Raw genomic sequence first — 24,801 nt, 5'->3', positions numbered from 1 at the left:
GATTGTAGGAACTAACAGACTGAGAACTAGAGTTATATACTGCTCTTCCTGACTTGCTTTGTAATCTGTTAGACTTCAGTGAAATTCCTTATGCCATATGTGCTATTTAATAAACATATCAGAATATGTCCTTAACATTAGATGCTGTTCCCAGGTACAATGGCACAGCTTACTACACTCAGTAGCATTTTTGTCTTTTAGACTTTGAGATTTATTTCTACCCAATAGTTTGAGAGTTAATTTTGGTTTGACAAAAATTTTTACTGGTTTATACTGATTTATAAACTTCCCTTAAAGGTTAAGCAAGTTTAGAAAATGTAAGAGAAGGAGTTAAAGTCAGAGCAGATTGGATCAAAACTGGTGATCCGTTTTATTATCCGTGTCATCTGTTTTATTTCCATGAAAAATACTAATTCTCTGTTGCTCTTTATCAGCTACAACTGATACAATGAATAGTGCATTACCACTTAATAATGTTTCCCTTCTGTTTTCTCAAGACATCAGGAATAAGATCAGATGATCAATATCGAAGAGAACAAGAGGTTTTAAAGGAAAATTTAAGATTGTCATCTGAAAACGTTGAGCTAAGATTCCAGCTGGAGCAGGCCAATAAAGATTTGCCAAGGCTAAAGGTAACATCTTTTTACCTTTAGTCCCCTTTACCCTGACACAGGCTAAGGGATTGCTTAAAAAGAAACTGGTATCTTTTCTGTACATATGGTAAGTTTTTCATGTTTTTATGGAAGATGAGAAGGTTGAATGGCTGGTAGAAATGATGAAAAATGTCATTGCAATGGAAAATTGATTCTCTCTACATTTTTCAAAGTAAACCAACTGTAATTTTGTTACTGCTCACCTCAATTTGAAATCTAAGTAAGTTGCTTATTACTTTGGTTTTTTTAGGACCGAGTAGATGACTTAAAAGAAATGTGTGAACTTCTCAAAAAAGAAAAAGCAGATGTTGAACAAAAGCTGAGCAGCATTAGAGGGGTGAGTATTGTAACAGCATTTTTCATCATAATTAAATGAAACCGAAATACAAAAAAGCAGTATTTTATTAAAGCTAAATTATGAATTATATGAAAAATTATATTAATGTATTTACGTAAATGCATAATACAGTTACAGCTTTATGATTTCAAAGATAGGATTTTGATTTGATGCAGATGTTAGAAAGTGTAAGTTACTGTTAGTGGAGTTTTTTTGTTTGTTGTACTATGCAAGATGACACAGTTACATTTTACCCTAGCTGCTGTCAGCTACCTAATAGAGCAGTATTTCAGAAGTTACAGGAAAAAAAGGTTTCAGCAGTGCCCAGTATCTCTCTTGCCACTAATTTGTCAAACTATTTGTGTGAACTTTTAAAGGAAGCTGATTTAATAAAAGCTCTGAAGTGCCTTCGTAGCTCTTTCAGTGTACAAGGAGAATGGGTTCTACTTCTGGGTACCTGGAAAAGATTGTGTATTACCCATTCTTTTACTTGTACCTTGCATGGACTGCTTGTGTATCTGCCCATCTCTTATGCAGTGGTAGTTTTGGGACAAGGAAATTCAGTTTATATAACTGTTTCATGCAAAGGTTCTGAGGAGGCAGCAAATTCTGATTCTTCTTCCCTTTTCAAGCACCAAGATCTGACTGAGGTTTTTCTTTAACTCTGCTGTGTACCAACACAAACCTCCTAATCCCTGCAGTTATTTTAGAGAAGAAAGAATAAGTTATTTTTACTTCCAAAACTTGGTTGCTATATAAGTTTATGTAGGACTCTGAGGAGTAAAACCTTCCCCATTTTCCCCTGTACTGTGCTCCTTACCTCTGTAGAAAGAAAAGGAGGTACTTCATGGGCCCAGAACTAGAAACAGAAACATCTTTAAATTATTATTGCTGAGGAAAACAGTCGCTACAAAGATTATGAGAAAATAAATGCATTTCAACACGCTTTAGTATCTTTTCTTCCTGTCCTGGTTTCAGCTGGGATAGAGTTAATTTTCTTCCTAGTAGCAGGCATAGTGCTGTGTTTTGGATTTAGTATGAGAAGAATGCTGATAACACGCTGATGTTTTAGTTGCTGCTAAATACTGCTCATGCTAGTCAAGGACTTTTCAGCTTCCCATGCTCTGCCAGGTGCACAAGAAACTGGGAGGGGGCACAGCCAGAATAGTTGATCCAAACTGACCAAAGGGCTATTCCATACCACATGACGTCATGCTCAGTATATAAACTGGGGGGGGTTGGCCAGGGAGCAGCGATCGCTGCTCGGGAACTGTCTGGGTATCGTTTGGCAGGTGGTGAGCAATTGCATTGTGCATCACTTGCTTTGTATATTATTATTGTTATTATCATTATTATATTGTTATTATTACTATTTTACTTTATTTCAATTATTAAACTGTTCTTATCTCAACCCAGGAGTGTTTCTCACTCTTACTCCTCCGATTCTCTCCCCCGTCCCATTGGGGTAGGGGGAGTGAGCGAGCAGCTGCGTGGTGCTTAGTTGCTGGCTGGGGCTAAACCATGACACTGCCTCATAAATGAATGTAGTGAAAGAAGAAAAATGGAGAAATTACAAGCTTTTTTTTTTCTCATATTTATTTATCACTCTGCAAGGAGAATACTTGCCTTGGGAAAGGCAGAAGATTTAAGATGTGGTTCTTCCATCACTTTAATCCAGCAGAAATATGGTTGCTAAAAAGGGGCCCTCTTTTCCTCCTTCAAGCTCCCAGCTATTCTTTCCACCCCACCCCCACCCCGACAGTATTAGCATTCAAGCAATTGCTTGGTCTGTTGGATCAGGGAATTGCACTACAAGAAAAGCTAAAAAAAAAGGAAAAACCAAACCAGTACTTTGATTTATTTTCCTAATGTTTCAGTTTAGTTCATAAAGTACACCAGATTTTAAGACTTAACTGCAGCTTTCTTGGGTAACAGAAAATGAAGGAGCTGATATGTTGACTTTGGGGCTGAATATATCATTTTGGGGAGCTAAGTATGCAAGAAAGTTTAGGGTTCAAGTCACACCAAAATATAACATCTTTTTTATAAATATAAATTACAGTGGGAAAATAAGCAATAAAGTATTTGGAGTATCTCAGAATGTTAAGATGAGGTGTTTACTTCCTTTTACTTTTTTTTTCTTCCCTCCCTCTCTGTAGGTGGGTAGAAGTGGAAAGACAGTCCCAGAATTGGAAAAAACAATTGGTTTGATGAAAAAGGTTGTAGAGAGAGTCCAAAGAGAAAATGAAGATCTGAAAAAAGCTCCGGCTGTGGTTTCTAATGAGAAATTACTTGGTCTTGAACAGGAAAATGAGAGGCTAAAGGTACTGATCTATCTCCAATAACTATATTTAGATAGCAGTTTATGTGCAAGTTAGTAAGAAGATGGAGCAGCAACCCTGTTGTTGACATTGACTGGCACAAAAGTGGTTTAGTAATACCAAATATGAAACATGTAGAACACAAAAGCAAAATTTCATTTTAGCATAACATACTGCATGATTTATGTAAAGGTACTCTGTACCAAACGATATATTTAAATATGTGGTGAAATGTTGTGTTCACTGTGCTAGGTAGCTGTAATTATGCTGTGCTTTAAAAATGGAAATCTGACATTTTCTACTAAGCAATGTATATGTGTTTTAACAAACTGTTTGGTATTTAGTCTGAAATGGAAAAAATGAAACTTCATCTGGGTGGCCAGCTGAGTATGCGTTATGAATCTAAAACCAAAGGAATGGAAAAAGTCATTACTGAAAATGAGAGGCTGCGTAAAGAACTGAAAAAGGTATGATCATTGTAATGCATCCCTTTATTTCCTTTAGTTAGGTTGTGGCAAGTATCTTTTTTTTTAACTGGTTGATATGGAATGGACACTTTTCTAAGCACTGATACTGCTATGACAGAACTTTTAATTTTATGTGGTGAGGAAACATCCAAGGAGCAGCCCAAGACAGAATTTGGAAGTTGCAGTGCTAGTGATCTTGGATGCACTGTTTTGCTCTAAATCAGCACTGACCTTATCTCACCATCATTTTAGATAATCCTGTGCTTCCTGTGAGGTTAAGTATTCCATAAACCTTTGTTTTTACTGAACAATAGGAAGCTGACAGTGGAGAGAAGCTACGAATAGCGAAGAATAACTTGGAGATATTAAATGAGAAGTTAACTGTACAGCTGGAGGAAACCGTTAAGAGGCTAAATTTGGCTGAGAGCCAATTTGACGGAGCTGACAGCAAAAGCTGGAAGTCCGTTGTAACAAGGTAGGAATTGAGAATGAAGTAAGGAAGATAAACACAAGTGTTAATTCCTCTTTAAATACTAGGAAACAAATTAGACTTCCATTTTCTTAGTTTTTATTTCCTCTTTTGAAGATCGTTTTATATTATCCGTATTTTATTTTCTGATTCTATATTAGCATGTAGAATCAGTATATAGGACTCTGATACGAATCTAGAAGAGCTCTAGTGTCCTTAAGTACTGGCCTTGTTAGCTGCTTCTATACAAAGCCAGTTACTTATCTTCCTTCTTCAGATCAGCTGTAGACTTCTAGATAGTTCTGGTCAAGGAAGTATTTTGTGTTCCTTGATGCTTAAATGTATTGTATTCGTGCTTTGTGGAATAATGTCAGCATTTTTGCTGAATACAGAAAGTATTTCAATACCTTACCACATGGGTGACAATCTGAAACAAAAACTGGAAGCCAGCAACCTGCATTTTCCAGCTTGGCTGCATTTGAATCTGCATTTAACCATGTGAATGTGCAAAGGTTGTGTTAGAAAACCCACTGGGATTTCTGTACTCCTTGGGACATGCAGGCATAGCTAAAGATCCGTCCTGTGTGCTCTGACAGCCCTGACAGCTAATTGTAGTCAGCCAGTTGATTCTGTTATCTTTAGAAGGGAGAAAAACTCAGAGACTAGCACTGGATTATCTTTTCCAATATATAAAATGAAGCGTGGGAATCGCTATTTCCTAGATTTTTAGATAAAACTCAGACTTCGAAATGAGCATCAAAAATAATTTTTGGTTTGGTAATAATAGTAAACATCTACACCTCTACCAATAAGTTACCTATCAGCTGTTTTAAAATTCAGGTATCACTTGCCTCGCCTAATGTGGAACAAACTAAAGAAAACAGTTTTATAGAAAACAGTTTTATAACACCAATTTCTGCTTTACACCTTAGGCATACATTTTTAATTTACCTGTACTTCTGCAATTAGTTCAGATGCTTTTTCTATGACAACCTACTTATACAGGCTGGAGATCTTAACTCTACAGCCTGAACAACTTTAATTGCATTCATTTCTTTGCTAGAAGCAAGCCGTTTAGTTCTGTGTTTTGTGGTTTGTTTACAGAAATGATTTTGGGAAACAGTCACCCCAAAACCACTGCCAATCCAAAAAACATCAGTATTACACCCATTTTCAATAATGAGCTACACACAAAGATGCAACTTAGATGTCACACTAGCATGTTTAATAATGAACAGATTGATATAGTATGAAGTTTGATATAAGATACATTCACATGAAACATGCCTGTGATTCATCAAAGTGGATGAGGAAGAAGAATTTTACCCCTCTTGAGGCAAGAGTTTTTAATTGGCTATCATCTCTTGTACTGCCGTATCTCAGAAAAAGACAAGACAATGAAACAATGCTTATGCTATTAAGAGAAATAAACAGCCTGTATCCTGCATAAGGATGCAAGAGAGCAAATTTTGGGGAAGAAATACTTAGTCCTGGACTCCCGGATGACCTCAGGATGAAATAAGATGACATGTTTCGAAAGTACTCTTCAATAGTTGTAAACAGAGGTGGAAGATACCTACAAAACCAACTTCTGACAGCAACCTTATCAGGGCAGAAAATCAGCTGGACCGGAGAGAGACTTGTCGGATTCCATCTTAGGTCAGATCACTGAACAGTCTATCTACTGATGACCAAGATTTTACCCACTTCCCAGTCTGGCACTCCCGCAGGATCCCTCGGGGGAGTTCTGGTGCTTCTCTGACGTATTGCTGAGCCATTTCACTTCACTGAGACTTCAGAAAGCCATTCCTTTTTTTTAACTTTCCCCCTAACTATGTAGTGAGGTAAAATGTCTTTATGCAAGGTCAGATGACAGCCATATTTAGCATAAGGAAGGAGGGCAAAACTGGCTGCCAGCCACAGGAGGAGGACAGGAACATGCAGTGAAGATGGTAGGCCCTTAACAGCTAGCATATCAGCTCAGTAGTCTGAATATAGTTTTTTTTCAGTTCTTCACCTCTTTGAAAAACATTTCTACTTAGTTCTATTTAGTTGATATAGACAGGTAGTTGTGTATAGGTAAGATAGATACAAAATACATGGTTGTGCTTAATTGTACTTGGCTATTTCAGCTGGGGTGAGTAAAAACTTTTATGTGCATTTACTTCAACATGACTTTAAAGTAAGTGAATAACATTAAGACATTACTAACCTAGGTGAGCTCTTTGGGGCACTTTAACATGCAATCCACCTCACCAGCACATCTTCCAAAGCATGTATGTGGTAACAGAAAGTATTTGATAGGGCAGACAAAGGTGTCATCCAAGTGACCCTTTGGAAGGCTCTTTGGCAGGCAGCAAGATGTTGGAGGTTGTATTGCTATCTGAAAACCCACTTCAGGGGAGAGACTGGACTACATGACCTCCAGAGATACCTTCCAACCAACATTTCAATGATTCTTCAAAAACCTTTTTGTAGCCTTGTATGGCTCAAAGCAAAATGGAATCCTCTTGCCTGCTGTTACTCCAGGGGAAACATTATTTCTTGTAGAACATTTTTGCCCTTGGAGTCTTCATCTTCTGTATCTGTATTAGCCCTTTTCTCAGCACATTAATTATTTTCTGTAAATTATTAAACCATAAGAAAAATACTGTCAAAGGTATGACACTGAAGTAAGACCTGACTACTGTGCACGCTGCATCAATAACAGACGTGCATGTTTTTAGCAGGAGGTAGTTTGGCATTTATGTGCAATACCATAAAAAGGTTCCAGTCCCTCTTTAAAAACGTGTAGAAACAAAATAAGACACACAAGGGTGTAACATTTGGAGAAGACTTTATTCTAAAATTAAAAATGTATTTTTCATTATGCTTCTTTCAGCTCACTTATAAATTAAGACCAGTGATTATTTCAAGGCCAGTGCCCCAAACATATTTTAGGGTGTATTTTATGTCATTTAATCTCCTAAAGATATTTTAATCTCTATTTCTGAAAAAGTATTAGCTTTTGCTCTTATCTTTTTCTAAATAAAAATACCACCAGGATGCACGAAACTAAGATGAAGAAAATGGAAATGGATATCAGTAAAAAAACCCAAAGCATAACTGACCTTAAACGGCTGCTTCAGGAAGCAACAGAACGTGAACACAATGCTGATAAAAACTTACAAGATCTAAAAGAACAAGTGAGTAAAATTTAGACAGATGACTCTGAGAATAGATTGTGTAATATTAATTAATTTCTTTCTAATGTCTATATTGACAGAATAATTTTTTTTTCTCTAATCCATGCTTTTGTAGGTTTTTTTCAGTCCTAGTTGCTGTAATTGTACATCTACATATTTTAGCCAAATAATGAGGTTTACCACATATTATCAATACATATACTTGACTTGCAGTCTTAAGGGAAAATTAATTTTTTTCTACTGTATTGTTCTGTAGGGTTTTGCATTATAGCTTCATTGACTACATGAAAGCCTGTAGGTACAGGTGCTTCAAACAGTCTTAAAATCTTTCTGGCTTGTTCCGCAGAGTGACTTTGCTGCAGGACGTCCCTCTTCCTTCAAGGTCTTTTTTGGGGGATTGACTTTGCCATCCTAAAGGGGTTCTTCATGCCTGTTCCCAATGTGGCCTCTTATATGCAGTCTCTAATAAGTCTTACAAATACTGTTTCAGACATGGAAGAGTTGATGAATTTTCATTTCTGGTACCTTTGAAAAGATGTATCCAGAAGAGGGCCACAAAAATGATCCGAAGGCTGGAGCACCTCTCCTACAAGGCCAGGCTGAGAGAGTTGGGGTTGTTCAGCCTGGAGAAGAGGAGGCTGCAGGGAGACCTTATTGCGGCCTTCCAGTACTGAAAGGGGGCCTACAGGAAGGATGGGGAGAATCTTTTTAGCAAGGCCTGTTGTGACAGGACCAGGAGTAATGGTTTTAAACTAAAGGAGGATAGATTTAGACTGGACATAAGGAAGAAATTTTTTACAATGAGGGTGGTGAGGCACTGGAACAGGTTGCCCAGAGAGGTGGTGAAGGCCCCGTGCCTGGCAACATTCAAGGTGAGGTTGGACGGGGCTCTGAGCAACCTGATGGAGTTAAAGCTGTCCCTGCTCACTGCAGGGGGCTGGGCTGGATGGCCTCTAAAGGTCCTTTCCAACCCAAAGTATTCTATGATTCTGTGTATCAAATTTTGGCCTTTAAGTACTGAAGAGATGTAGCCCTAGGACTATCCACCTAGATTAGCTTCCATCTTCTCATTTATTCATATTTGCATGGTTTTCTTCCCTTGACATCTTGTACTGGCCAGTCTCAGAGTAAAGTACTGAATGCACAACTTTCAGTATAGGAAGTTATATATATTATGTAAGCAAGTAAGTGCGTTCAATAAAAAGAACGTGGAGTTGAGTCCTATAAAACAATTATTTTGTTAATTTTTGCTTGTTTTCCCTTTTCTATGGTCAGCATTATTAACATGCAGTATATACCAGCAGGAAAATTAACAGAGATAAAATTATTTCATTATGTGATATTACTCTGGAGCAACACACTTTCCAGTTTCTTTAATGTCTCAAATACTGATGAAGGGACACGGTCAAGGTTAACTGCATTTCAAAGAAACAGAGATTGATTGTGAAAAAAACCAAATCCTTACCATTTTAGGTAGTAATGGAACAAAAGCCTATCACTAACAGTAGCCTTATGAGAGTTCATAAATTGTCAGTGCATTCAAAAACTGTATATAGTCTCACATTTAAAACTAATTTTTTGCTCCCACATCTTCTACTGAAAGGCACTTCTAGAGGCTAACTCCCTCTCTGGGTCAGGGACCTATTCTAACTTATGACCGCAGGTCATTTCCAGTCAACATACGCTCATTTGGGTTTTCATTGCAAAAGCACAGGCTTTTCATATCATGTTTAAAAAGGAACTTGGACACCTAGGTATGCAAATAAGCACATCAGTAGTATTTTTAAAGCATTTACATGATATATACATATGCTTAAGGAAGTGGTATGCCTAAATTATGCTAATGTAGCTACGTGCCTAACTTTGTAAATCTAACTTTTGAATACTTTTTTTCTTCACCCTTCATGAAATATGTAGCAATGTTCTATACTAACTTTAAAAAGGCTGTAGGTAATTAGCTTTGTGGAAACTCAGTAGATGAACACTAGGGTTTTTTTTTCCTCTGTGACAACCTAGTACTTGGTTACATCCTTAGTATTATTTTCATTCATTTTTTAATCCTGTATCAAAGAGAACTCCATCTGAACTGCATTACCCATGGATACTGTTTTCAAGAGTAAAACTTTGATAATTTTTCTTTTAAGATTGAGCTTCTGAAACACTTCCCTGAAGGTGCAAGAACAGAGCAAAGCCTCATCAGGGAGCTTCAGCTTTTAAGGTAACGTACTTTTAAATAACTAAATAAATACCTCGGCGAATATACATGAAATAAGAATGATCAGGAAATGGCCATTGCGATTTTTAGTTACATCTTTTATATTCAAAAAGATTTTAATAATTTTTAAAAAAATGTTCTAAAATTGGTTTATATTCCAGATTAACTAATAATCGATTAGAGAAAGAAAAAGCAGAACTAGCTCACCAGGTGGAGGACTATAAGCACCACATACTCACGTGTACAAGTGAAGATCCTGCAGCCGGTAATCATTTTCAATACCTAAAATAAAGATCTTCCTGTATTTTGGGCCCAAAACTATTTTTATTTAATATGTGTGCGCAAAATGATAATAAATCTACAGAGTTATTTGAATTATATTAATGCCAGAGTAGTGTAAACTGGAGCAGACTAAGGTCTTGGATTTTTGAGTATTTACACAAGTTTTTTATAGAGAACTGTTAGTAAAAATCTCTACAATTAATTATCTTGAACAAGAGGCAGTAATCTAAGATGTCCCTTTCCAAGATGTGTAGCTCATGTCACCATCTGCTTCATAAATCTCAAAAAAGGCTGCTTGTAAGATGTCAGTCATTCATCAAAACCCTCCTGCGTACTCCTTTTTGCCTTGGGTTCCAAGCTGCCCAGGAATGAGTGTGTGTTTCCAGATACCAACTCTGTGAACGATTTAACACTTAGCAGGCAGCAGTCTCATGGGAAAAGCAGAGCAGTATAGAGCAGCATATTGCTATATGACTGGGAGGGGGTGGAAATTAACCCTCATGAAATTATCCATGTAACTAGCAAGATCCTTATGCTATGTGATTTCCAAGTTTCCTGCATTTAATTCAGAGAAACTCTCCATGTCTTATTTCTCAGAAGTAAACTAATAGACTGGCCTCTGGAATATTGCATTCAATCACAGGAACTAGACACCACCACATCATCTGTACAAGAACTAAAGAAAAACCCAGATTACTTGAATTTTTGGTGGTTGTTGATCCCAACTGGGTTTACACACTTTACATCTCCTGAAAGCTGAAACAGAACTACTGTAATAAGATCATTCATGTCATTGATTTTCATTACCTTAAATTTCATAACAAATTATCATTATTTTTGCAGGACATAATGAAATTGTAGAGAAGGATAAAAATGACAAGTTAATGACAGAAGTAGCTGACCTCCAGATACAGCTGAAAGACTCAGAGTTGGAAAAACAGCAATTACAGGTGAGTTGCAAGGATCATCCTAGGCAAGATAATGAGCAAAATTATGGTTAGCTAGAAAGAGCTGTTTAATATGTAAACTCATTTTAATGACAAAGTCAGTTTCTAAACATTATGTTTATGAAGCCTATTTTGTTGTTAGTGTATGTGCTGTTCATGGGTAGATTTTTGTGTCTCTGGAGAACATGCTTATTCTCTCATCATTTAGCCTCTTAAGAAAAAGGCAAAAAAAGCTGTTGATGATGTGTATTTCCTAAGTTCTGGATAAAGGCGGTACTCCTTCATTCTTTTTAATAGGAAGAAACAAAAAAGCTGAGAAGAGAACTAGAAAACTTTCACCCTTCCTTTTTTGAAGAAATTGAAGATCTGAAATACAACTACAATGAAGAAGTAAAAAAAAATATTATCTTAGAAGAGAGATTAAAGCAGCTTTCTGAAGAGTTTGGCATTCAAGTAGATAGTTCAGGCAACGTTTCTGTTGATTAGGCTAGTGTTTAGTTATTGATACATAAAGTAAATTCCATGGCAGTTGTATAATACCAATTTATTTGTCTGTTTTTTATCTTGGAATGATACAAGTCTGTTAAAGTTACAATAGTTTGGCACATACCTAAATTGCAGAATTGGATTAGTCAACAGATTATGGTCAGTATTTATATACACCAGTCAAAATAAAAGTGAGTTTTACCTCTCCCAACTCCTTTGCGACATTATATTTTAATTCAGAACAGTAATTTGGGTAATACACAGGTGTCAGGTGAAGTTGAAACCTTGGACTTATCCTGAAAGTTGAGCAACTCTTAAAATGTGCTACGTATGCCAGGTTCCAGATCGGTAAGAATATGTAATTTGTTCTTGCTGTCTTGTGCTATCCTATTTCTTAACTATGGACTCAAGGTCAGTGTGCTGGATGTCTGTTCTTACATCCCTGGTTATTTTTACCTCAATTTTAGAAAATCCAAGAACAAAGAGTTGAAAATAGTTATAGTATTTCAGCCAAACTAATGGTATTTTTGTAGATAAATGATTTTTTATTTTGTACATTTTATATAGCTGGATGTATACCTTTATAGCACAGATAAAATAAAGCCAACTTAAACGATCATGCAGTCTCACCTTTATTATTTATATGCCATCTTACTTTATATGCCCTTGATGAAGTTTCCTAATCAAGATGCAGTCTGAAAATGGGTATTATTAAGCCAAGTCATGTCTCTAATTATTAAGGATCTCCAAAATAGAACTAGTATACTTTTCTATTATTTACTGGTTTTGTCCCAAAATAGCGGAAGTACCTGTAGGATATAGCTTAAATTGGTTTTCAAGTAATAGCATAATGCTGCAGCTTACCAGTTAGATAATACAGTGAAAAGTTTTCCCCCAAAAGAAGTTGTTACAACTTAAAAAAAAAATTATCACATTTCAGGACTAACTCTGGTCCCACCTGAATTATGTCCTTTACTGTTAAGAAACAACTAGATACTAAATCTGAATCCTACATGTAACAGTGTCATAATAATTATATTTATAGAAGTGCAACCTGTGGAACTTTTACAGTTGATTGCATTCACTAGCTAAGCTATTAGGACCAGCCAGTGTTAAGACAACATACTTCTCACACTTAAATTGTAACAGTTTCCAGAAATGGGTTCAAAAGTTAAGGATTTTTCAGAACTGAAAATAAACATGCTGAAAGCTAGATCTCTGCTCTGGATATCGGATCTCTCGTTATATAAAATTAGTCACTTAGGAAAAACTTAAAATAGTACAGTACCTAGGCTGCTGCCTAAGCTAGAAGATTATTTGTAAAGAGTTCTGTGACAGACACAAGTAAGAGGAATGCAGCACATACGACAATTAACTTAAAAGAGAAAAAACATTTCAAGCATCAAACTTGATATCTTTGAGGCTGTCAAATCTTTGACCATCCAGCTTTGAAAAATGGTGAAACAAACTCTTTGGTTCAAAGTCACAGTCATATTTAGTTCTATTAAAAGCAATTACAACAGGCTGAGAATTCAGGTATGTCTCTGCAAGTGGCCAGTGTAAACCAAGATGATGGCGATGGAGCTAAAAAAAAAAGAAATAAGATCAGTTCAGAGATTTTGATACAGCAGTTCCCAGCTTGGGGGTTGTGTGCTTTAATTCTAGGATCCTCTGCATTAGGGCACTTACAACCATTAATCAGCTATCTGAATAACACGAGTAACCATGAAGCACAAAAGGCAAACCAGAACCAAGGTGTCTACCACAGCTTCAGAAATAATATAAACTTGCTAATTAATCAAAAATCACATTTTTATAGAACAAGTATTGTTAATAAGTCAGCATTATAAGAAATTAATTTTTTTAAATAAAAGAATTAAGCTTCAAAATGTTGAGTGATTCCCAGAGAGGCAAGAAAATACTATTTTATGTTCTCAATTACTTTATTAGCGTAATGTAGATAATGAAAATGTTTAATATGTTGTCATTGTGGCAATTCACTGGCTTGACTAATTCTACCATCACCTGATTCGCTAGAACGTTTACTACTAAACAATTTGGAAAACAAAACAAAAAGTGAGTACCTCACAATACTTCACATATTATGAATTATTATAGTGCTTTCCACATGTCCATCTATATATTTACCTTGATTAAACACCCATCATGGCAGTGCCACACAATTCCTTCAACTTTACCCTCACTGCAGCCTTCAAACCAAGACAGTATGTCGTTTTGTTTCAAAGTAGGTGGATTCTTTATTTCAAATGCTCCATGTGGTACAAGAAGATGTACAGGCTGCTTCTTGCTTCCTAATCCTATGTTAAAAGAAACAAAAATCTTCCTGCTAGTTATGTGTGATAACTGAAGATTCTCCTCGCTTTTGTTATTATGGCGATCTTAAAAGCGCTGTATAAAGGTAGGCTTCTATTAGATACTACAACATTGTCCTGCCTTGAAGAGAACAGTTAAATATACTTTCAAGTATCAAATATAGCCGTCTCCTCCTCATGTGACTCTTCATTTATATAAAATAAAGATGACAGAGATTTTTACAGTTGTCTGCTTTGTCCTTGTGGTCACCTCCTCAGTAGTCATAAAACTACTAGCTAAATTCTTCATGCTTCAGATCAGGATCAATAGCACAAACATCTTAGTTTCTGAAAGTGGGGCATATTTTCTTATGAATATGGATTAATACTTAAGCCAGGCTATTAACAAATGCATTGCCTCTTCACTGACCATTCAACATAAATCTTCATCTGAGAATACAGCTGTTAGAATTTCTTGTTGCAGTTCCTTTACATTCTGAGAAAACGCTTAGACCAGGTACTACTACTTTTCCTATCCATCCTTGCAAGTTATCCTAACAGCAAAGTTCAGAAGTTACAACTCACTTGTGCTCATACCTAATTCTTTTTTTGTTAAAAGGCTTTTAAAGGGAGAAGCCACAACCAAAACATAGCTTAAATTACATTTCCTTAAGAAAATATTCATAGTATCTCATAATTTAAAAGTTGCAACATATGACTAACGCTAGGGACTCAAAAGAAAAAGTGGCTGAATAAAATTTTCTACTTTAATGGACTAAGCCAAGTAAAAAAGTGTCAAGAAAAGGCACCAACAAACAATCTTAAAAAACATTTTAAGAGTAATATTTAAAACAACTTGTCCAGTCAGGATATTTCTTGAAAGACTAAAGCAAAGCATTTTTATAACTCCTAAAGAACATGCAGGTGGAAAGAGGTTTAATAGACATAATTAGTCTCATGACAACTCAGCTTTCTGAGGTATTTTTGGGCGAGTGTTCTCTGAGGTAGCCCTTTCTCTCCTTTCTAAAAAGGTTATATTGCTACCTTAAAACTTTTTTTTTTAAAAAAAAACTTATACAAAGAAAATACATAGTTTTCACTGAAAAACACCACTAAATAAAAAAGTATTCAAGAACAGACCATACAAACTTACCATACGGATTTGCATTAATATTAGTCCCAATAAGCTCCAATGTTTGTTCTAAAATTTCTGATAATGGCACCGGACTGATTTCCAGAAGCCCTGGGTCAGCATGGCGTTTCAATACCAGCGCTATTTGAGCCTCATAATTTACAACAGATGAGTGCCAGCAATACTGCTTACTATTTTTCTCCACAGGCACCCAACCTATGAGAAAACATTGCATTTTACCAAAGTAAGTATCTGAAGTTATTGTATGTGCACTAGAACTGTACATGCATTAGAAAACCAGTTAACTACAAACAGAAAGAGTAACAAGAAAAACTACGTTGTATCTCAGAGAAATGTCAGAGGAACACAAACATGACAACTATGCCTTCAGCTGAAGCCCTGTAAGTCTGTACAGCAAACTGCAATTATTTTCAATGTGTCAGAAGAACAAAGCCTTTCCGGATAGTGAATGGATGACATTCCCATTGTTTTCTGAATATGTCAACTACTACTTTTAACTCTGGAACTACTTCTAATTAACTTTAAAAATGGACACACACACACACCCCCCCTCCAATTTTACCTGTGCTGCATCATAAGTACCTGGCATATGTCCGTTTTCATCGGGCAAAGGATTGCCATTAGAGAACTCTATGTCCTTTGCTGGAATCCAGGTATCTGGAACAGGCTTGAAATCCTCTTCAACATTCCAAACAAATTCTAAACATATAAACGTGACGGTTTTTGGCAAACTGTTAGGCAATTTTACATTTTGATAGCCTTTCAATGCAAGTGTTAAAATATCATTGATCTAAATCTCATTTTACAGACAGTAGTCCCAGTTACTTTGTACAAGCACCAACATCTGGCACGCTCAAGCAGTCTACAATTAGGAGGGTTTAAAGAAGCACAGTAGCCATTAAGTAGTTTAAAAGTTCAAAAGTCACTAAGATTAAAAAAAAAAAAGCTACCTAAATAGCCAACTCTAATAGTCTATTCTATTCTACTTCTCTTGCTGTAGTTTAAATATAGAGTTGGGAAGGACCTACAGTGACCACCTAGTCCAACTGCCTGACCACCTCAGGGCTGACCAGAAGCTAAAGCATGTTATTAAGGGCATTGTCCAAAAGCCTCTTAAACACTGACAGGCTTGGGGCATCCACCACCTCTCTAGCAAGCCTGTTCCAGTGTTTGACCACCCTCTTGGTAAAGAGCTGCTTCCTAATATCCAGTCTGAACCTCCCCTGGCACAGCTTTGAACCATTCCCACGCGTCCTATCACTGGATACCAGGGAGAAGAGATCAGTACCTCCCTCTCCACTTCCCCTCCTCAGGAAGCTGCAGAGAGCAATGAGGTCGCCCCTCAGCCTCCTTTTCTACAAATCAGACAAGCCTAAAGTCCTTAGCCACTCCTCACAGGACATTCCTTCCAGCCCTGCCACCAGCTTTGTTGCCCTCCTCTGGACACATGCAAGGACCTTCACATCCTTCTCAAACTGTGGGGCCCAGAACTGCAGGCAGTACTCCAGGTGAGGCTGCACCAACGCTGAATACAGCGGGATGATCCCCTCTCTTGACCGGCTGGTTGTGCTGTGTTTGATGCACCCCAGGATGCGGTTTGCCCTCTCAGCTGCCAGGGCACACCGCTGACCCATACAGAGCCTGCTGTCAGCCAGCACCCCCAGATCCCTTTCTGCAGCGCTGCTCTCCAGCCATTCCTCTCCTGATTTATACTCGTGCCCAGCACTACTCCCTTCTAGGTGCAGAATCCAGCATTTGGACTTGCTAAATTTCATCCCATTAATCATAGCCCAATGCTCCAATCTATCTAGATCCCTCTGCAAGGCCTCTTGTCCCTCAAGCATCAATGGCGCCTCACAGTTCAGTATCATCAGCAAACCTGCTAATGGTGCATTCATCTCCTGCATCCAGATTGTTGATAAATGTATTGAATAGAACTGGCTCCAGAATTGAGCCCTGAGGAACACAGCTGGTGATCGGTCACCAGCCAGATGTAGCCCCATTCATTACAACCTTTGAGCCCTACTCTTCAGTCAGTTCTTCACCCAGCGCACCGTGAACCCACTCATCCCACAGTTGCACAACTTGTCCAGAAGGGTGCCGTGAGGCACAGCATCAAAAGCCTTACTAAAGTCCAGAAAAACTACATCCACTGCCTTCCCTTCATCCACTAGGCGGGTGACCTTATTGTAGAAAGATATCAAATTAATTAAACAGGACTTCCCTTTGTGAACCCATGTTGACTGTGTCTGATGATTGCATTATTCTTTACATGCCTTTCAATAGTAGCCAGTATAATCTTCTCCGTAATTTTTCCAGGAACTGAGGTTAGACTAACAGGTCTGTAGTTTCCTGGGTCTTCCCTCACACCCTTTTTGTGGAGTAGAATAACATTGGCTGGCTTCCAGTCAGCGGGGACCTCCCCAGACTCCCAAGACCTTTGGTAGATGATTGAGAGGGGTCCTGCCATAACATCTGCTAGCTCCTTCAGTGCTCTGGGGTGAATCCCATCAGGCCCCATGGACTTGTGAACATCCAGCTGATCCCTTACAATTTCAGTGTCCACAAATGGAAAGTCACTGTTCCACACTTGCGGCCTTCTGACTCAGGGGACCAGGCAGCCCAAAGTCTGTCAGTGTCATTAAAGACTGAGGCAAAAAACACATTGAATGCCTGTGCTTTTTCTTCATCCCTATTAGTCAGATGACTATCTTCAACAAGTATCAGTCCAATGTTTTCTTTAGACCTCCTTTTGCTATTAACATACTTAAAAAAGCCCTTCTTGTTATCTGAAACAACACTGGCCAGTTTCAACTCTAATTGAGCTTTGGCCTTTTGTGTCTTCTCCCTGCATATATGAACCACAGCTCTGTAATCTTCCTGAGAAACCTGATCTCGCTTCCAGAGATCATACAATTTCTTTTTCCTCTTGAGCTCCACGAGGAGTTCCCTGTTCAGCCAATCTGGTCTTCTGCCCTACTTGCTTGACTTACAACACAGCCTGCTCCTGTGCTCCTAAAAGGTGGTTCTTAAAGACTGGCCAGCATTTGTGGACTCCTAAGCCCTCAAAAGCAGATTCCCAGGGTACTCTGCGAAATAGCTCCCTGAATAGCTTGAGGTTTGCTCTCCTGAAGTCCAGGGTATCAACTCTGCTGTCCTTTTTTCTCATTTCACAGAAAATTTTAAACTCAACCATTCCATGATCACTGTGGCCAAGACAGCCACCTACCATCACATCCCCCACGAGTCCTTCTCTGTTCATAAATAGCAAGCCTAGGGGGGCACCTTTCCTAGCTGGCTGAGTACCTGCAACAAGAAGTTATCTCCTACAAGCTTCAGGGTCATCACAGCAGTATGATATTTGCAGCTGATGTCTGGGAAGTTGAAATCTCCCATAAGGACAAGGGGTACCAATCCAGAAACTTCTCCTAATTGCCTATAGAATAACTCATCAGTGCTTACATCCTGGCTGGGTGATCGGTAGTAGACACCCACTACAACATCTCCTTAGTTTTCCCTTCCCCTAATCCTCAACTACATCATCACTAACTATAAGGGCTGTACAATCAAACCTCTCCCTTACATATAGTGCAAAACTTCCACCTTGCCTGCCCTGCCTATCATAGTGAACAGCCTGGAACCCTCCATCCCAGCACTCCAGTCATGGGACTCGTTCCACCACTCTCACTAGTACCAATGATATCATAGCTCTGGAAGCTGACCAAGGCTTCCAGTTCATCCTGTTTGTTTCTCATACTGCGTGCGCTGGTGTACGAGCATTTTAGATACGCCCCTGAGCCCTCCATGCTCCCAGGAGCAGTGTAAATGTTCCTACTAGCATTACCACCCTCCGGTGATGCCATGCCAACCCTTGGCTTACCTACTGCAGTCCTGTTGGTACTCCCTTCCCCCACCGATTCTAGCTTAAAGCTCTCTCGAAGTAAAGTTAAGAGTGACATTAAAAAAATTGGAGCAGGATCACTGACATTTCCTGCATCAGACTAGAGGTGTTTTTCCAACTGGTAACTTACATTGACAAAAAAAAGGGAAGGAAATCTTCACTAACCTTTGCTATCATCCAATGAATACAAGAACCGTTTAAACCTTTTTTCAGCTTGTTTGTTGGGTTTTCGATCCAGCCTGGCCCACAGATAGGGTTGCCCTAGATTTTCCAGAGGGATAAAAACAGCAGTTTACTGAGGTAACCATACACAAAAGGCAAGATAAAAATTCTGATTTGTCACTAGAGAAATTTTATATCCAAAGACACCACTTAAATGCATAAATTAATTACTGCATAGGAATCTAAAAATCTGTTTGTAGAATCTTGCCTAGTTTAGCACAAAGTTTCCTTACAAGTTCAGGTAAGAGCAACAACCCCAGTGATGCCATGAACCGCAGTCTTCTCGCTTCCTCCCAACCTCCCTACATCTTTTAATCCTCCCCAAGGAAAGCAGACACCCTTTGTTACAGAAATTCTAGTATGCAAGGAAGAGTTACTAATGAGAGATTTTCACAACAGCTGTAATCCCATAAATCATATAATAAAAGTGAAAACCAGGCAAAACAAGGCTTCCAGTCAGCACAAGCAATCTGCACATGGATCTTCATTATTACCTTTATAGGTAGTTACATAACAGCAGGTTCCGTCCACCTTTTCAGTAGCAATCGCATTGTATATATCTGCCTCTAATGCCTTTGCAGTTATGGTTTCAGTTGCCAGAACTTTAAATGGCTGAAAAGAAGACAGGTATTTTAAGCCCTCATCATGGCTATGTTACTGCCTTCTACACCCATGCATTCTCGCTCCTTCCAGCCGGCCTCTCCAAGCCCAGTATCAGACATTATATTGCTGATGCCTAATACAAACTCCTTCCTTCAAGACAGGGCAGTTTGGAAAATGCTCAAAGACAAAAGAACAAAGGCAACCTATTTACAAACTCTCTCCCATTCTTCATTAGCACTGAGTGCCTTCCACTTCACATAGCGCATATAAGCTGCAAGGGTTCCAGCCCTACGCTGCACAACTTTGAGATGTGCCTTCCTCTGTTACGATGCAATAGAAAGTCATCATGACTAGCTGCTCTGAGCTTTCACTTTGGCGCCAAAAAACAAAATACTTCGTAGCAGTGCTCTCAACTAAACACTTTGCTGCTTAAAAAGAGCAAAGACACAAGTGATCTGAGGGGTCTGAAACAAAGACCCAGCCACAACCAGCCCACAGTTCTAGGAGGGCTTCTGTAACAGCTTCACTGCAAACATGGCATCAGGTGGGTTTCGATTCCACTCTATTGCTCTACCATCATCACCCTCCCTGCTCTCTCCCCAGTCAAGTTTGACCTGTAAGATGGTCACGGTCTCTCTCTGCTACCAAAACACAAAGCAAGTCCTTGTCTTGCAAAAGTCTTGAAACAGAATTCCAAATTCATAAGATGAGGACCTTCTACATGCTTTTGTGACACTACATGGCTGCTTCATATTTTAGTCATCAGATTTGAAACCATAACCCACAGCATACATGAAGATTTCATGAAGATTACATGAAAAAGAAAGTTTTCAGGGTACTGAGAAAACATTCCCACTAGATTTCCACCCTCCCCCATCTTCTTCCCTAGCAATCATAACACCCTGCGTTATCCTTGCCTGTGCTTTGAAAAACAAAAAAAAAAAAAGGATATACCAGTTCCAGATCTAATCCCCTCTCGCCTTTTTCTGTAGGAAGGAACAACAGTGCAGGGAGGTACCCTTACATGACCATTATCAAGACGCTCTTAGCACTGGGAGTTGAACAATTAAGTTACAGATGTGCAGGCCATCGTTTCAGCTCTTCCATCCTGAAGTCAAACACCCACGGCAGAAAGTCACCCAGCCGGATTCAAGTTCACTAGGCAGCCTACAGACAGCAGTAGGGACCGCTACTAAAGTCGGGAAACACGAGGTGCAGGTCTACAGCTAGACAGACGAACGCCACCCCAACCTGTCCCGACGCTGCCTTACACATTTTGGGAAGAAATAACTTTGAGTGGCCTCCATTACTTTCACCTTGCTAAGTATCCCACGTCTTACAGCCTCAAGTGAGTTCTTCTGTCATAAGCATGATGTTCCTTCGATCACAAAACATAAAGCCAAAACAGGGAGACAAGGTTATTTCTTCCCCACGAGGCTCCCAGCCGGGCACGGCAGCGCGGGCTTACACAAGCTCCCAGCGCCGTCCCGGGGAGCGGCCTCCTTCCTCGCCGGGACTGTGCCCTACGCTCAGGCAAAGCACACACAGCCTCAGGGCGAACACCTGCACGCACCTGGCACCAAGAGAGCGGCACACAGCTCGAACGCCACCCACGGCACCCCTCTCGCCGCCTGTCGGGGGCAGCCCCACGGAAACCTCCACCCTGCCTTTCGCCCAACACCGGCAGCGAAACCTCTCCCCGCTCGGGGGTCCCCCTCCCCGCGGGCCACCGGCTCCCCCTGCGCCCGGACACCCACACCCACACCCACACGGCCCCGCCGCCTCCCGCCAGCCCCCGCCGCCCCGGCCACCTGGCGCTCCCGCTTGGCCGACGGCTCCTCCTTCACCTCGGTCACGAACACGCACGGCACCTTCCGCTGCACCGCGCCCCGCCGCCTCATGGCCCCGGCCGCCCGCTCCCGCCCACAGCCCCCGCCCACCCGCAGCTGCGCCCGCGCCGCCCCACGCCCCCCCGCGCGGCGCCACGGGAAATGGAGTCCGTCGCCGCCCGCCCGCCGCCAGCCCCGACACGCACCTGGGCGCCGGGGACGGCGGGGCGGGGCGCGGCCGCCTCTCGCCAGCGGCCCGCAGCCAGGCGCTGGCTCCGCCGCTCTCTCTCCGCCGCCCAGCCCGGCCGCGGGCCCGGCCCAGCTCCGCTTTCCGCAGCGGCGGCTCCCGCCGTGGCAGGGCCGCCCCGCCCCGCCCCGCCCCGCCCCGGCTGTGCTGGGCGCCGGCCTGCGGCGGCCGTTAGCCCTCGGCGGGGCCCTCGTTCCCCGGGGCCCTGGGGCGGGCGGGCAGCCTTCCCTGCCTCCCTGCCTGGGGCTGCCTTTGCTGCTCGCCGGGGTGCCGCACGGCCGGGCCTGGGCCACGGACGCCCTGTGCCCAGGGCTGGGGGCCTCCCGCTGCCCGGTTCCGCCTCCGTCAGGGCAGCCGCCTCCGGCCGCCCGCCAGGCTCTGCCTCGGGGCACGGCCTGGGAGCCTGGGGGGGCCGGGGCCGAGCCCGCGACTGAGGGAGCAGCTGCACTTTGTGTCCCCGTCGGGTTTCTGGTGTACCCCCTCCCCCCACGCACTTCTTAAATAAGTTATCCCAGAGGCTCAGAGCCCCGTCCAACCTCACCTTGAATGTTGCCAGGGATGGGGCCTCCACTGCCTCTCCGGGCAACCTGTTCCAGTACCTCACCACCCTCACTGTGAAAAATGTCTTATGTCCAGTCTGAATCTATCCTCCTTTAGTTTAAAACCATTACTCCTGGTCCTGTCACAACAGGCCTTGCTAAAAAGATTCTCCCCATCCTTCCTGCAGGCCCCCTTTAAGTACTGGAAGGCCACAATAAGGTCTCCCCGCAGCCTCCTCTTCTCCAGGCTGAACAACCCCAACTCTCTCAGCCTGGCCTCGTAGGAGCGGTGCTCCAGCCCTTGGATCATTTTGGTGACTCTCTTCTGGCCCCACTCCAACAGCTCCATGTCCTTCTTGTGCTGAGGGCCCCAGAGCTGGACGCAGCGCTCCAGGTGAGGTCTCACCAGAGCAGAGCAGAGGGGCAGAATCCCCTCCCTCGACCTGCTGGCCACGCTGCTTTTGATGCAGCCCAGGATTCGGTTGGCTTTCTGGGCTGCAAGCGCACATTGCCGGCTCATGTCCAGCTTTTCACCCACCAGTACCCCCAAGTCCTTCTGCGCAGGGCTGCTCTCAATGCCTTCATCCCCCAGCCTGTATTGATATTGGGGGTTGCCCCATCCCAGGTGCAGGACCTTTTGACCACGACCCTCTGGATGCGACCATCCAGCCAATTCCTTATCCACCAAGCGGTCCACCCATCAAATCCATCTCTCTCCAATTTAGAGAGAAGGATGTTGTAGGGGACTGTGTCGAACGCTTTACAGAAGCTTTTAGCACCTTCCCATAGAAGCCACCCCTGTAGACCTCCGCTACCAAAACCCTGCCACACAAACCCAATACATAAGAGCAGGGAGAGGTCACTTCACCCGTGACCGTCACGGGCAAAATGGACTCGACTCGGGGAAGTTAATCGCTTACCAACCAAATCCAAGTTGGACATTGAGAAATAAAACTAGTAAAACCTAAAACATGACAAAAACCAGAATAATCAAACCTTAAACCACCTCTCTGCCACCCCTCCCTTCTTTCTGGGCTCAAGTTCACTCCCGATTTTCCCCTACGTGCTCTCTGTGAGCGGCGCAGGGGTGTGGGGAATGGGGATTGCAGTCGGTTCATCACACTCTTCCTCACCCTCTTCCCCTGCTCCAGCATGGGGTCCCTCCCACAGGAGACAGTCCTCCATGAACTTCCCCAGTTCTTCACAAACTGCTCCAGCCTGGGTCCCTTCCATGGGGTGCAGTCCTTCAGGAGCAGACTCCTCCAGCATGGGTCCCCTGCAGGGTCACAAGTCCTGCCAGCAAACCTGCTCCAGTGCAGGCTTCCCACGGGCTCACAGCCTCCTTCAGGTACATCCCCCTGCTCCAGCGTGGGGTCCTCCCCAGGCTGCAGGTGGATATCTGCTCCACCGTGGCCCTCCATGGGCTGCAGGGGCACAGCCTGCCTCGCCATGGGCTTCCACAAAGACAAACCTTATTCTTTGACTGTTTTTAACCAAAATCCTTAAAAACCTTCCTCCTCCTGTGCACACAGCTCTACAGCCATAAAGAGCCCCTGTTTGGGTAGCTCTGGGCAGCGTTAACACTTTCTTCCAAAGGCTGCTCCTGCCCGCGGACAGTTCAGTGTTCGTGGCCCTCGTCTGCTGTCCTGAATTTCCCTTCCCCTGTGCGCCCCAGTCACTTGCAGGGCTTACGGAACTGGGGCAGCCTTTTCACATCGCTTCTCTGGTCACAGCTCTCGCCAGTCCTCCCCACCTGGACCCCGGTCAGCAGCTTCATTCTGCACTTAGGTGACGCCATTCCTGTAGAAATCACTTTACTCCCGTGCCCCAGTCCCAGCGGCCAGGCGTGCCGGATTTCCCTTTGCAGTCAGTCTCCGGGCCATCCGCTGGTACTTGAGTTACAAAGAAATCGATAGGCTCCTGGAGAGACAAGAAGACTTCCAGTCGTTTCAATGTCTTCGTACTTCCTCCCTGGCTTGGGGGTAACCACCGCTGAGGCAGCCGTGTAGCAGTTGTGCCCGCGCAGTCACTGGCACCTGAAGCGTTCATCTCCAAGGGAGCTCATGGAAGCAAGAAAAAGCAATGAACCCCAACTACGTAAGGGTTCCTTAGGTAACAGCTAACAGTGTCCTAACAGGAAGCTGCACAAAGCTTCCCCATCCAAAGCACGAGCTACAGTGAGAAAAACATTGGGGTTTAAGGATTTGGGTTAAAAACAGGCAAAGAATAAGCTTTGTCTTTGTGCTATCAAAGCTTTGTTTCTAACACCACAGCTCCTACGGCAATGAGTTGGGCATTACTTAAGCTGCGCCAAATGGATTTCTGCCATTTTACGTTAAAGAAACACCGGCACGGAACACTCTCTGAAACGGTCCGATTTTCCATACTTTACTCTGAAGCAATGGCGATACGGGAAGATGTCCAGGCTGGACAGGTCACATAGAACCATTATGCTGATGTCAGCGGCTGGAGGAGCGGTTGCCAACCATGGAAAGGTAACATTCCATACCGGACAGCAACTGCCTTCCTCGGTTCAGCAAGCCTGCAGAAGGTGCTCCCTCCTTCGGGGGAGCGTATTGCGCTGTCTGGGGGAGTTTTCTTTCACAAAAGCAGCAGAGCTAAGCTTCTGAGGG

General features: G+C 42.1%; 2 protein-coding genes across 12 annotated transcripts in view; one reads left to right on the top strand and one right to left on the bottom strand.

Annotated features, from left to right (window-relative positions):
* The window catches only part of CEP290 (centrosomal protein 290), a 56,303-nt gene extending 44,909 nt beyond the window's left edge, over positions 1-11,394 (top strand). For 8 of the 11 annotated variants that reach the window (XM_075708468.1, XM_075708452.1, XM_075708459.1 and 5 more), the window contains 10 exons: positions 498-632; positions 904-990; positions 3,150-3,314; positions 3,656-3,778; positions 4,093-4,253; positions 7,291-7,432; positions 9,577-9,650; positions 9,809-9,912; positions 10,773-10,879; positions 11,174-11,394. In XM_075708468.1, the coding sequence (XP_075564583.1) occupies positions 498-632; positions 904-990; positions 3,150-3,314; positions 3,656-3,778; positions 4,093-4,253; positions 7,291-7,432; positions 9,577-9,650; positions 9,809-9,912; positions 10,773-10,879; positions 11,174-11,362 (1,287 nt within the window). In that variant the 3' untranslated portion in view covers positions 11,363-11,394. The other 3 variants (XM_075708488.1, XM_075708480.1, XM_075708504.1) reach the window with 3 other exon arrangements.
* A 1,354-nt stretch (positions 11,395-12,748) lies between these two features.
* On the bottom strand, positions 12,749-21,454 carry RLIG1 (RNA 5'-phosphate and 3'-OH ligase 1). Its single transcript, XM_075708553.1, has 7 exons — positions 21,365-21,454; positions 19,445-19,562; positions 18,894-18,989; positions 15,410-15,526; positions 14,828-15,022; positions 13,511-13,680; positions 12,749-12,946 (listed from the first exon to the last, which is right to left on the bottom strand). The coding sequence occupies exons 1-7, from the start codon at positions 21,452-21,454 to the stop codon at positions 12,758-12,760; spliced, it is 975 nt and encodes a 324-aa protein (XP_075564668.1). The 3' UTR covers positions 12,749-12,757.
* Positions 21,455-24,801: the final 3,347 nt, after the last annotated feature.

This window comes from Pelecanus crispus, chromosome 1, assembly GCF_030463565.1.
Source record: "Pelecanus crispus isolate bPelCri1 chromosome 1, bPelCri1.pri, whole genome shotgun sequence".
Taxonomy (NCBI): domain Eukaryota; kingdom Metazoa; phylum Chordata; class Aves; order Pelecaniformes; family Pelecanidae; genus Pelecanus; species Pelecanus crispus.
This window is presented reverse-complemented; position numbering and strand designations above follow the sequence as displayed.